General features: G+C 34.1%; 3 protein-coding genes across 4 annotated transcripts; 1 reads left to right on the top strand and 2 right to left on the bottom strand.

Annotated features, from left to right (window-relative positions):
* The first annotated feature begins 340 nt into the window (after positions 1 to 340).
* Positions 341 to 2,981, top strand: LOC133307046 (nudix hydrolase 15, mitochondrial-like). Its single transcript, XM_061507464.1, has 4 exons — positions 341 to 770; positions 907 to 1,049; positions 2,409 to 2,528; positions 2,633 to 2,981. The coding sequence occupies exons 1-4, from the start codon at positions 470 to 472 to the stop codon at positions 2,855 to 2,857; spliced, it is 789 nt and encodes a 262-aa protein (XP_061363448.1). The 5' UTR covers positions 341 to 469; the 3' UTR covers positions 2,858 to 2,981.
* Positions 2,982 to 4,430: 1,449 nt separating this feature from the next.
* LOC133307049 (magnesium-chelatase subunit ChlI, chloroplastic-like) lies at positions 4,431 to 6,543 on the bottom strand. The gene is made up of 3 exons (XM_061507469.1): positions 6,411 to 6,543; positions 6,067 to 6,176; positions 4,431 to 5,618 (listed from the first exon to the last, which is right to left on the bottom strand). Exons 1-3 carry the CDS (start codon positions 6,499 to 6,501, stop codon positions 4,566 to 4,568), a joined length of 1,254 nt encoding a protein of 417 aa, XP_061363453.1. The 5' UTR covers positions 6,502 to 6,543; the 3' UTR covers positions 4,431 to 4,565.
* A 1,472-nt stretch (positions 6,544 to 8,015) lies between these two features.
* Positions 8,016 to 11,713, bottom strand: LOC133307047 (dolichol-phosphate mannosyltransferase subunit 1). Of its 2 annotated transcripts, none has more exons than XM_061507467.1 (9): positions 11,575 to 11,713; positions 10,803 to 10,945; positions 10,403 to 10,502; positions 10,237 to 10,270; positions 10,093 to 10,169; positions 9,865 to 9,890; positions 9,617 to 9,778; positions 9,407 to 9,521; positions 8,016 to 8,327 (listed from the first exon to the last, which is right to left on the bottom strand). In XM_061507467.1, the coding sequence occupies exons 2-9, from the start codon at positions 10,910 to 10,912 to the stop codon at positions 8,223 to 8,225; spliced, it is 729 nt and encodes a 242-aa protein (XP_061363451.1). In that variant the 5' UTR covers positions 10,913 to 10,945; positions 11,575 to 11,713; the 3' UTR covers positions 8,016 to 8,222. The 2 variants fall into 2 exon arrangements, with proteins under 2 accessions (XP_061363451.1, XP_061363450.1); XM_061507466.1 differs by having other exon boundaries at positions 8,019 to 8,327; positions 9,617 to 9,781.
* Positions 11,714 to 12,857: the final 1,144 nt, after the last annotated feature.

The raw sequence follows: 12,857 nt of genomic DNA, 5'->3' as shown, positions 1-12,857 counted from the left end.
TATATATACACATAAAAGACATAAAAATATATGAGACCATATAAAGAGAAAAAATAAAAAATAAAAAAATAAATTCTACATACTTTTATATTTATTTAGAAAATAATTTTCTCTTCTACATTAAACCAATTTAATTTTTATAACAAATTGATTTGGTGATCCATTAAGAAGTCATTTTTCAAGTCGCAAGCCATAAAATCTTGGTACAAATTGGATGAAACAGACTGGTACCAAATTACGTAGGTGTATAGTTAAATCCTTTTATTATATTGGTGTGAATTCAAACGCAAGCCCTGGCACTGACCAACCGTCGTTAATTTCTTAAAAAAATAAATTTAAGACATGACATAATTGAGACAAAGTGGGTGGGGGAAGGGTAGTACTAAGTAACAAACACACATGGTTTCAATTCTAAGAACGTTGTCAATAATAACAACCTTTATTACCCAGAGCATCTATCTCCAAATTCATGGATTCTTCTTCCAACGCCGGCAATGGAGGATCTCAGAGGCTTCTAGCCTTGGCACAACACCTTCGCATGTACAAACCCCCACCTTTCCCTGAAGATATTGTGGAGCAGAGCATTGAAGAACGTGGTGGTAAGGTTGTTTCCCAAGTGGGTTTTCCTGAATCAGCAACCCCAATTGCTCAAAACCCAGAAAAATTCAGACCCAATAAAGCTGCTGTTTTGATCTGCCTCTTCGAAGGTGATGCTGGGGATCTACGTGTCATACTCACTAAGCGCTCTTCCAAGCTCTCTACTCACTCGGGTCACTCTCATTCTTTTTTTTTTGTTTCTTCTTAAAAAAAATTAATTTTTTATTATTATTATTGCAATTTAGGTTCTGTAAATTAAGAGGGAATGAACTGAGGGTTGTGTTGTGTCTGTTTCTATGTTTTTTGCAGGTGAAGTGGCCTTGCCTGGTGGGAAAGCGGAGGAGGGGGATAAGGATGATGGGGACACTGCAAAAAGAGAGGCACAGGAGGAAATTGGGTTGGATCCAGAATTGGTCAACGTTGTTACTGTCCTTGAACCATTCTTATCTAAGGTATGTGTTTTATTCTATTTAATAATTCACTAGCTGAAGTAATTAGTATAACTTTCGATGGACCACTGTCTTGGCTTCCTTGTTGCTGAAAGAAAAATTGAGTATTCTCCAATTATCTGTAATTCGGAATTTTGCTGTAAAATTTGCACATTTATAAAAAATTATTTCCTTGATGGTTGTTGGTTCATGAAATGCTTCAGTACTGGAAGATGTTGATTTTGGGTGGTTAGTGAAGTTCAGGTTGTCTAATTTATTTTTAAAGCATCCTTTTAAATCATGAAATACTCAGGTTGTTTTAAATCATCCTTTTGAACTCAGTTCAAACCTTATTGTGAGTGGTGTCTTGGATGCTGATTGTTTCATAAACTGTACATGTCATTAACTCTGTATAGCATAATGTGGTGGGGAATGGGTTTGACCTGAGTAATGAAATACATATCCTCTGTTAATAATTTAAGGGTTATAACTTATAAGTCAGAGTTCTATCCTATTTCTTGTTTTTAGGGATTAGTATATGATAAGGACAAATTGATTAGGTTTTCTCACTGTCTACATTTATGAATGTAAGCACTAAGAAATGTTATATTGAGTGATTCCTTTGGCCTTTTTTTTCGTGTTGAAGAAAATCACTGAAATGTCATCATTGGTGCCATTAATTGTTATGTATCATTGCAGATCATTGAACTGGGTATAAAATTTCAGTGAGTCCACGGTATCTAAGCAAATGCTAAAACAAAAATGGCTGAGGCTCTTCATTGTCTTCTTAGTTCTTAACTACTATTCTTTAATCTTTAGATGATGGTTTGATAAGTAAAAGAATTTCACACATATAAACTATTAGAGTGACAGGAATAAACAATAAAAGAATTCTTAACAGTACATTATTACTGCTCAGAAAAACAGGAATGGAAGTAGTGTAGATGATGCCCAATAGAGTGATACTATACATTTATGACAATAACAGCACCACTGGATGTTCAAAAGTTTGATTACTTGGATTCGTTTTCTTTGACAAACATTGCATGGAAATAAGTTCTTATTTACGATAATTCGTATATGATGAATCAAAAACACATTTCTACTTTTTTTTAATTTTTTTTTTTTTTGACACATCGTTTATCATTAATTATTTCTGGAAACTGTAAACCATAAACGAGATGCAAGAGTGTCCTTCTCAATTTCTCTGGATACAAGTATTCATTTCAAAAGTTGGTATGCTGTCACTTTTTATAAATTTGTATCGATGGCATTGATGTTTGAATTCCCAGATGTTAGTCTATTTCTCATCTGCTTCAGATTATAAGGGTTCTATGGGGAAATTTTACCAGTACGTTTCACCTAACATTGTTTCTTTTGTAGCACCTCCTAAGAGTAGTTCCCGTCGTTGGCTTACTTCATGACAAGAAAGCATTCAAACCTGTTCTGAATCCTGCTGAAGTGGAATCAGTATTTGATGCACCTTTGGAAATGTTTCTCAAGGTTCCTGTTTAGTTGTTTTTTGTATTTTTTTTTTTTAAATATCTCATGTCTTCTTCAATCTTTATATTCATCTGGAGGTTGTCTGATGTCATTACTTCAACCAGGATGAAAATCGGAGTCAGGAGGAGAGGGAGTGGATGGGAGAAAAGTATTTGATACATTTCTTTGACTATGAAATCGAGCATAAAAAATACCTCATATGGGGTTTAACTGCTGGGATCTTGATTAGGGCTGCATCAGTTGTGTACCAACGGCCACCAGCTTTCATGGAGCAGAATCCTAAATTCAAGATTCCACAGGTTGTAACCAAGGATAGTGTAATGCGTTGAGTTCAAAATTTATTGTATTTTATCCTTAATATTTGTCCTTCATCGTACAATAATATTTATCACTATTACAAAGTACTAGAATTAAGCAGGTGTTTATAATTACTGAAAGAAAGGAAAATGGTACTGCCCCATAATTCAGAATTCATATTCCTGTTTACCCAATGTCGTCGTAAAGTTGAGGTAGTTGTTGATGTTGGATCACATTCAGAAGGAGTATCAACGAGTGGTAGGGTATTTCACAGATATAGATTATAAAAGAATAATACTGCAGAGTCTTGAAGTTTGGCTTGGATGTTTGTTGAATTCATATGATTTAAGAGACGAACCACGTGGTATATGCCATCATGACAGTGCCAAGCTATGAAGTACCCGTACTTCAAAATAAATTTCTGACGTGTTGTGTCTGACACTTCACGATATTTACTGACACTTTCTGACACTCTAATACTCGTTGCAAAGACTCAAAAAAAATTCAAATGTTACGTTACGTTACATTTTGAATTCTAACTATTAGATTCGTTAGATTACAATTACTATTTTATTGAGTTTAATATGAACATTTAGAATATCTTATGTTTCTTTGCAAAATTAATGAGTATTATAAGTTTAAGTTTAATTTTAATTTTTTGTTAAATTATTGAATATTAAATATAATATACATTACATAAATTAAAAATATTATATAATATTAAAATGTGTCGAAATTTAACATTTTTTAAAATTAATATATCAGAATATTGTATCATATCGTATTCGTGTCGGTACAACATAGATGCCAAGTTAGTGTTGGAAGGCCTACTCGAGCACAGTAGTTATTGTGACTTATGAATTGAACTTATTTTTCTCTACAACACTAGTCATCTTATATGATGCTGTTGGCCAATTTTGGGGAATGGCTAATGACTAATATCTTTTTTCTTTTTTTCCTTATATTTGTCGGTTTATTGATTACCCGATTAATATCTAAGGGATGCTGACTAAAATATCACTGTTCATCAACTTTTTTACCTAAATGCCACGCCAACAGTGTTATTTCTCAATCTGCCACGGGGGCAAGTTCGCTTCTAACACAAGCGACCTCGGTTTACTGATGTGTCACACTTTTAGTGGATAACAAGTATTAAATTTAAAAAAAAAATTCAAAAAAAATGAAGTTCGCCTACCATGTAGGCGAACTTGATTAAAATATTGTTGGAACCGAGGTCGCCTGTGTCAGAAGCGAACTCTGACACCACTAGAAAGCTGACACATCAGCAAACCGAGGTCGCTTGTGTCAGAAGCGAACTTGCCCCGTGGCAGATTGGAAAATAATACTGTTCGCGTGGCATTTAGGTAAAAAAGTTGGTGAACAGTGACACAATGGTCACTGTTCCTAATATCTAAACACTTGTTGATATGCATTATAAACCGTACAAAGGAAAACTTAGGTGTGACAGGCGTGGGGATTCGTGTAAGCATAAATATCTTATTAGATTATTATTTTGGTGCGTATATACAATTAAATCCCCATTTTGGTTAAGAAAATTACAGGAAGTAATTGACAAAGTCTCACGCAAAAGGCCTGGAATTTCATGTGTAGATGGAATTTCTGAATCTTGCGCATGTTCAAGGACAATGAAATCCCCACAGAAAAAGTGAAAAATGTAAAATAATGAAGCGGTAACATGTTGAATCAGTACTATAACAGACAGACCAAGTTATACCAAGTTCAGCTGAATACCTGATAAAATTTCTCAATAACAAGCAAACCTGAGTCTATTGACTCCAAGGGATCCTTTCGAAGACGGTGCCTTAAACAGTTAGGGATGACAGTAGCAATATCCTCTGCACTTACTTTGTCTCTTCCCTTGAGAGCAGCAAGAGCTTTTGCAGCTCTGTTTGTTACTATGTCTCCTCTTAATCCGTCCACATTCAACTCTGCACAAACCTTAGAGATTTTTACCTTGAGATCATGATCAATTTGAACATAAGAAAGATAACTCCTAGCTGAGGCAATCTGTTGCTGGAGCTTATCCTGCTCTAGTTTGTAAGAATCTCGGAATTCCTTTGGGTTTTTGTCAAACCTAGCTCTCTCCTCAACAATCTTCACTCTTAGCTCAGCATCCCTTACAGTCCCCACTTGAGCATGCATTCCAAACCTATCCAGAAGCTGTGGCCTGAGTTCCCCTTCTTCAGGGTTGCCTGAACCAATTAGGATAAACCGTGCAGGATGTGAGATTGAAATACCCTCTCTCTCCACTGTGTTCCAACCTGATGCAGCAGAATCCAATAAGACATCGACTAAGTGATCATCCAAAAGATTAACTTCATCAACATATAGAATTCCCCTATTAGCTTTAGCCAGTAGGCCAGGCTCAAATGCCTTTACACCCTCAGTTAGGGCTTTTTCAATGTCAATTGTCCCACAGACTCTATCTTCTGTAGCTCCCAATGGCAAATCCACCATGTTAATTTTGGAATAGACAACCTGAAGTTGCTCTCCTTTCAACACACGCTCTCTCACTTCAACAACCATGAATTCTGGATCCTCTGGATCTGAATTATAAGGGTCACCAGCAACAACCTTGATTTCAGGAAGCAAATCAATCAATGACCTAACTGTTGTAGATTTCCCTGTTCCCCTATCCCCCATGATCATTACACCTCCGATCCTGGGATCAATCACATTTAGGAGAAGGCAAAGCTTCATCTCATCCTGTCCAACTATAGCAGAAAATGGGTACACTGGCCTCTGACTTTCTTTAGAAGCAATCTTCTGAACCTGGATATGTTAAGTTTAGAGAGCTGAGATGTTATCAAAACAGTAAACAAGAAAACAAAAACAAAAATTGCAAAGCCAGATTTTATATTACTAAGGGTGCACTATACAATATAAGCTCAAACATATCCTCCATTTGACATTTCATCCCTATTAAATCACACCCGAAATGTGTAAATTTAATAGAAACTAACATATGAAAAATATCTCTCTATGTGGTTCAAAAATCATGATTCCAATCTATGCTTCCCTAAAATTCATTGCAGATGTTCAATGACACATAAAAGATGGAATTTTTTCCAACAAGAATCTGGAGTCCAACTAGTGTTTCCACTCAATCTGAGTAAAAGCTCAAAACCCAAAAGCCAGTACCTGGACTACACTAGCATTTCGTTTCCCCTCAGCGAAATGCTGGCAAATGTGACAAAAAAATGCAATATCCCTTACCTACCTGTTCAGCAAAGTTAACTTCAGCGACAACACTCACAACTGGGAACTGAGACCTTCCCTTGACGCCATAAAATCCAATTCCTCCACAAAACTTGCGCCCAAATATCATCCCTGCAAAGCCACAACCATTCAACATCGCTGACAATTACACAGTGCTTGCAACACCCACGTCCCATTTCCATTTAAAACTCCCCAAGACCGAAAAAGTTCATAGCTTTAGCCCAAAAGAAACACCAGATGTGAAACGGGTGTTTCGCATACCCACCCAAATCAATGGAAAAGGCGAAAACAAAGGTTCTGATACAGGTATAACAAAAAGAAGTTGAAGTTTGTAAGACGATGTACCTGTGGTTAGAGAGAGAGAATGAATAGAAGGAGAAGAGTGGTATCGTGAAGGCACGAACGCAATCGAAGAAGTGCCCAACGTGGACGCCATAATTTGTATGCAGCAGTTGCAGGCAGTTGCAGCTTCTTCCTTGAGTTGTGCGTTTCGTTCACATTGAGTTATTCACAACAGCTTTATATGAAGGTGATAAATTTACTGTACTAAAAAAAAAGGTGATAAATTTCACTATTTTAGTCGAATCTGTTTCTCTTGTTCCACCTGCTTTTAGTAATATCTAGCTTTTATAAAATGAAAAAACTAATCTTATGCTACATGTGATAACTTTTTTCTCCTACACATTCTTCGATAACTGTGTCATTTTTTTCTTCTTTTTTTCAGATAGTGGAACTCACAAATTTATCTTTATGACATGAGATAATTTATCTCCTTTAATATGAGATTAATAAAACCTTATAAAATTTATTAATGAGGGTAAGGATTGTTTGCTGAACTAGTATGGTAAGTTGATTAAAACTAAATAAAAGGAATTTGGTTCGGTTGCTCTCATATTCATACTATACTAATAATCCTTTATTGATAGTTCAGTTTTTAAGTTGTGTCATACAGTGACTTTTGGAATAGAGCTAACCTTCTTATTCTTTGCATGAATTCCCTAAATTTTTTGTTAGATTGCTCTTACCCAGGTTAACTATTCAGAGAACAAAATTTCTTGCCATGCTATAGCTCATATGATCAATTATTATGGTGTGTCTGATGTCATCAGTTTGATTCATGCCTTTTCTTTCTTAATTTTAGGTGTAGAAGGCCTCTTGTATGTAAAAAAGAAAAATTTTAGATAAATAAATTTTCAATTTTAAATTATATCAGAACTAATTAGGCTATTCGCACTAACATATAGCCTTTTTACCACATGATCAATGTTCGCCCTAACTATCAACAATGGGTGTATTTGATCTGTGTAATAAAAGTTAAAGCAACCGCATAACGTACGTATGGAGCTTAATTCTCCATAAAGCACACTTCTTTCCACATCCCTATCACCTTACAGTCCTTACTCCAAAAAAGTAATAACCAACCTCCCATAATAAATGCTAAGAGTAGGGCGTTGGTATGCATGCAGATAAATTCTTACATGCCCTACTAATACAAATCATACTCTCTCTTTTTTTGAAAATTAATAAAAATCCTACTCTTTAACATCGAATATATCGCCGTTTCTCACTTAAGAACTATATTTTTTATGTTATAGTTGAGATCATACATACTTTATGATACAAAGTATGTTTTCATAGTCCGAAAACACTTCAGAAGTTCTCATGTTTCGTTGAGTTACCTGCCCTTTTGGCACGTAGGTCATGTTAATGGAAAGTAGGCATGCAAAACATATTGCTGCAAAATGGAATAAAACCCCTGCTGTCACCAGCAGTGGGGTGGTTCGATCCTCCAGAATCACCCTCAATCCTCAAATTTGAAAACCCAGCTTCTCAATGACCTATGGTTCAGGTTCGCCCTGAATAGTTGTATTCCCATTTAGGAAAGAAGAAATATTGGTTGGCGACTAGAAGGAACAAAAACTAGAGAAAAGCTCACAGCTTAAGTCACAACTTTAGCAAAACCAAAAAAGATTAATCATCAATTTCAAAAAAAGTTATAAACACAGGGAGCCATACAGATGCTCCCTACTAAATTCAAAAGGCAAGTTATGAAGATCCTAGCAGCCAAACTTATGTCATCAATAAACAGGTAATTGAACTACAAAATGTATATCTAGTTTTTGTCAAACTGTAATAGTTTTTGTGATTTTTATCATATTATGTTGTCACCAAAAGATATGCTAGGCCTTTCAAGTATTCAACAATCTCTGATCCACCAAGTTTTGAACTTCCATATACTCTATCAACAAACGTGATTGGAACCTGTACACATGTGAAACTAAAGTCAGCTATAAAGTGAATAATGAATGGGGTGATAACCATTGAACATGGTAATTATATTAAGAACTATAAGCTATCTACTCCTCAAGTATTTGGGAAGGTGATGACGGTGTAGCAAACACAAAAAAGAGAGAAAGAAAGGTTGAACTGCTGAAGTACAACAAAAAACACACAACGTAACCAACGAGCTTTCAAATTGCCCTCAAGAAAGAAATGCATATATTGATTCAAATATGAAAATTTAAAGCATCATATATTTATCTGATTATCAAATGCTAAGAAACTTCTCTGTAATCTATTACTAGCAATCATGCTCATGCCCAATGACAAGCAAATTATATAATTTCCAAAAGAGAAAGATAGAAGAATAGAAAGGAATAGGAGGGATCCTGAAAATGATTCCAATGTTCAGACAATTACCCTTCAAACAGTTTACAAAGCACAGGACAGGACTTTATGAGTGTCACGGTCATTCAAATTTGCAACGTTATCAAATGCATTTTTCATGATTAGTTGTATGTCATACAATACTTTCAATCTTATGGGTTATTCAGTTACCTACGGAAGATCAACAATTTCACAAAAAAGGTCAGATAACAAAGCCATAAATACAGCTTGGATTCAACATGCAGAACTAGCACATCTGCATGGATAACAAATGCTTATTGCCTCAACATACAAAGCACATGCAAGTCATCACACATGAATCGCTGAATCCCCTTTAAGGCAATTCCATGGACAACCAAAGCCACAGGATTAGGGTGTAAAAGCATTTGTGAAACATTTCTAGGATTCATCAGCTAACATCTGTAAGCTGTAGCCAATTATAATTTCTGCAGTCTAAAAAATGATATATTTCATTGTCCAACTGACAAGTTTTAAGAACAAAAAGTACAAGTTATATACCAAAAGAAATTATGCTAGTTATATCCATACAGTACAAATGGCAAGCACATATAGTAATAATCATTTGTCATTTCACATCTAACTCGAGAGCTATGAAGTCAACATAACAACCAGGTTAATATAAATTATAAGCATCATTAATGAAGCAACTGTACCTCTTCAATATGGTACCCTTTTCTGGATGCTCGTACTATCATCTCCATTTGAAATACATATCCCTTACTAACACAGCAACTAATGATATCTTCAAGCACTGATTTCCTATAAAGTCTACAAAGAACAACAATACATCACTCTCAAACCAGGGAACAGGTGAGCAAGAAACACTCACCAAATTGCTTAGTAACAACAATCAAGCTCTATACCTAAAAGATCCTGTCAAATCTGAGACACCAGGCCATAGAAGTGTTTGTGCGAGAACATTTGCTCCCCTGCTAGTTAGCTTGCGCATAAGATTCCATCCATGCACACCACCACCTTTAACATAACGAGTCCCAGTAACTATATCAGCACCAGTTTCCAGCTGCCTTCTGAAAAAACAAAAGGGAAGAGTTAAATTGTGGCAGGTAACAAGAAAACAAGAAAAAAAAATATTTTTGAAACCTTTCCTTACCTAATGAAGCTTGGCAAATATTTTGGCTGCAGAAGAACTAAATAGATCAGACAAAGAAAAAAAAAAAAATAAGAAAAAGATAAAACAGTTCCGCAACTCATAAATTCTCTAAACTAGAAATCTGAAAACGAAGTTCATCTAACTTTTCTTAAAGTTTTTATTCCTTTTCAAATTTAATCACTCCTCATAACTGCAAACTATCATGTAGAATTGAACAGCATAACTTACATGGTGTGATAGATCAGCATCCATGATGACAACAAAATTTCCAGATGCATGCTTCATGCCATGAATATAAGCCGTTCCTGCAAATTGATTGTGTCAAAGGCCAATTTATCAAGATTATTTAGTATAAGTATCAGGTACACATACCTAAACCCAGCTTCCTAGGTCTCGCTCTTAACAGCTGGAACCACAGGAATAAGCATGGTTACTCTAAATGATACAAAGAGGGTGAGACAGAACTCAAAAAATAGGATACATCATGGATGACTGGTTGTTTACAGATGAAAATTCAATTTATAAAGTCACTGCTTACAATCCGATCTTCTCCATAAACTTGCTGCAGCTGTTTTACAACATCCTGAGTACCATCAGGACTCCCATCGTCCACAACAATAATTTCAAAATCAGCATCCCTAAATTGAGCAACAAAAAGGAGTATTCAAAAGAAGGTTGATCAGAATATAGAAATGGCATAAACGATAGCTTTCTAACATTTCCACAATTAAAAAAAAAGGCATTTCCTTACTGAAAAAAGCAATATATTACAAAATAATTACTTTTTTTCACATATACGATTAGGAACATGCTTATATTTCCCAAAATGTAAAATACCTATTGAGAGCCCAGCTTATAAATCATTCCCATATTAATACAGAAGGAAAAAAAAAAACAATTCCGAGGGAGCAGATATAATCAAGAGATGGAGAAAATACCCAAGGTGCTTGACTATGAGGTAAACAATGAGACCAATGTTGAGGCGCTCGTTATAGGTAGGAACAATTATACTGTACTTGTTTTTTTGCTTCTGATGCAGCACATCCATTCTAATCCAAACTTGAATCAAATCCACCCAATGCTGTTAGATTGAAGAAGCAAAATATTGAACAACGTATTACCAACATGATTAAGCAGACAACAATAAAGAAGTTTGTAGCAAAAACTCTACCATCGATTAGAACTTAATATGAGCTTCCATTAACATATTACAGAACAATCAACATATATATATATATATATATATATATATATATATATATATGCGAAGAGATAGAAGGAGTATCACTGACACTGTTAGAATCATCAAATTGACATGTCACTTAGATAAAATCAATGATCAAGTAGGAAGTAATAGAATTTAAGGACACTATTTAACTAGATTGCTGACATAAACTTAATGGAAAAGAAAGAGATAATCAAAAGATCATCGCACTGGAAAAAACTATTATTAAAAAATAAAGTCCCAACACATCAATACAGGGACAGAATTGTCAATACAGGTTCTCGATTTCATCGAAACGAACCCAAATTCGTATAGGCTCTTGTTATTCAACAAGATCCCACAACCCAGTTGAAGATGGTTAACCCACCGAAATCTATAAGTGGGGAAAGCGATTCTCAAAATGATAGATTCTAACTCAACAGATTTCATCACAGGATAACCATAATTAAATAATAAATAAACGAAAGTGGTAGAGGTGAACCAACCTAACAACGCGAGGAACGCAAGATGGCGGAGGACAAACACCAACGGCGAACGACGGCTTTAAGCGGAAACCAAAGAGGGTCAAAACAATGAATGCGACTAAAAGCTATCATTTTAATTTTTAAAGGACGTAAAATTGTCTTCACAAAGAGATAGATAAAGAAGATATAGTGAAAAAAAATATATAAAGATGTGTTCTCACTTTTTGTGTTTTGTGGGAGTAAAAGGATAAAACAAATATTTTTTCCTTATTTTTTACCTTTAGTACTTATAATATTAATTGGTTATAGTACTTTTATTTTTATTTATTCATATTTTCATTTATTCATATTTTAATTTGTTAATGATTTATATTTTTTATGTAATAATTTAACATAATATGATATTAATATTTGAGAAACTAAAATATTAACAATGAACATTATAATAAGAATTAAAATATAAATGAGTAGAAATTGTAAAACGAAGTTTTATTTCGAACTTTACATATTTCTTTACATTATTTCTTTACATTGAATAAAAAATAAGTATATAAAGTAAAGATTCGCTTTTTTTGCAGTTACCGCAGATAAATTATTTACAGTAAACTTAATACGACGTCGTTTTGGAGCGAAAATCATAATATTTTTATAATTTTAATTTTTTAGAGTTATTATAGTCTTTATAATTATAATTTTTTAATATTTTAATCTCAAAACAATATTGTTTTAAAAGTAAATACAGATAATTTATTTGTAATAACTGCAAAAATATGTAAACAACTGTTTAATGCAATTATATAAAGCATGATACTTTTTATTGCTTACCTTTATATTATACTTCAATATTTTCCACCTAATTTTTTTGGCACAGGAGTCGATTTTGTTACATTTTAATTTTTCTTAATAATTGAATGTGGAATTTGTGTTTGAGAACTTTCCACTTGAAAGAAACATATATTGGTAATTTAAATGAAAAATCAAGTGTTTTGTTGAGGAATGAAATTAAGAAAATATTATAAATCGTAATTTAAAATAAATTATTAAAATAAGTTAATATTGATATTAAGTTTGTATGAATAATTATTTTTTGTTAAGTATACATGGTGTGTAGCACAAGCGCTGAAGTTACTTCGACGTTATCTAAATCAGCCAAGTTTTCCTCCGCTGTTACGCGCCTTTCTGAAGTTTGGACTTAAGAAGCCGTTGCTATTTAAAGCTAACTCGAACACAATGCCTACTCCACATTGCTTCCTCTTCATGCTCTCAAAGCTTCCACGTTCATTTTCTTTGGAGCCAAACGGTGA

The sequence above is a fragment of the Gastrolobium bilobum genome, unplaced genomic scaffold (genome assembly GCF_033153095.1).
Source record: "Gastrolobium bilobum isolate Gb01-03AN ecotype WA unplaced genomic scaffold, APGP_CSIRO_Gbil_v1 utg22537, whole genome shotgun sequence".
Taxonomy (NCBI): domain Eukaryota; kingdom Viridiplantae; phylum Streptophyta; class Magnoliopsida; order Fabales; family Fabaceae; genus Gastrolobium; species Gastrolobium bilobum.
This window is presented reverse-complemented; position numbering and strand designations above follow the sequence as displayed.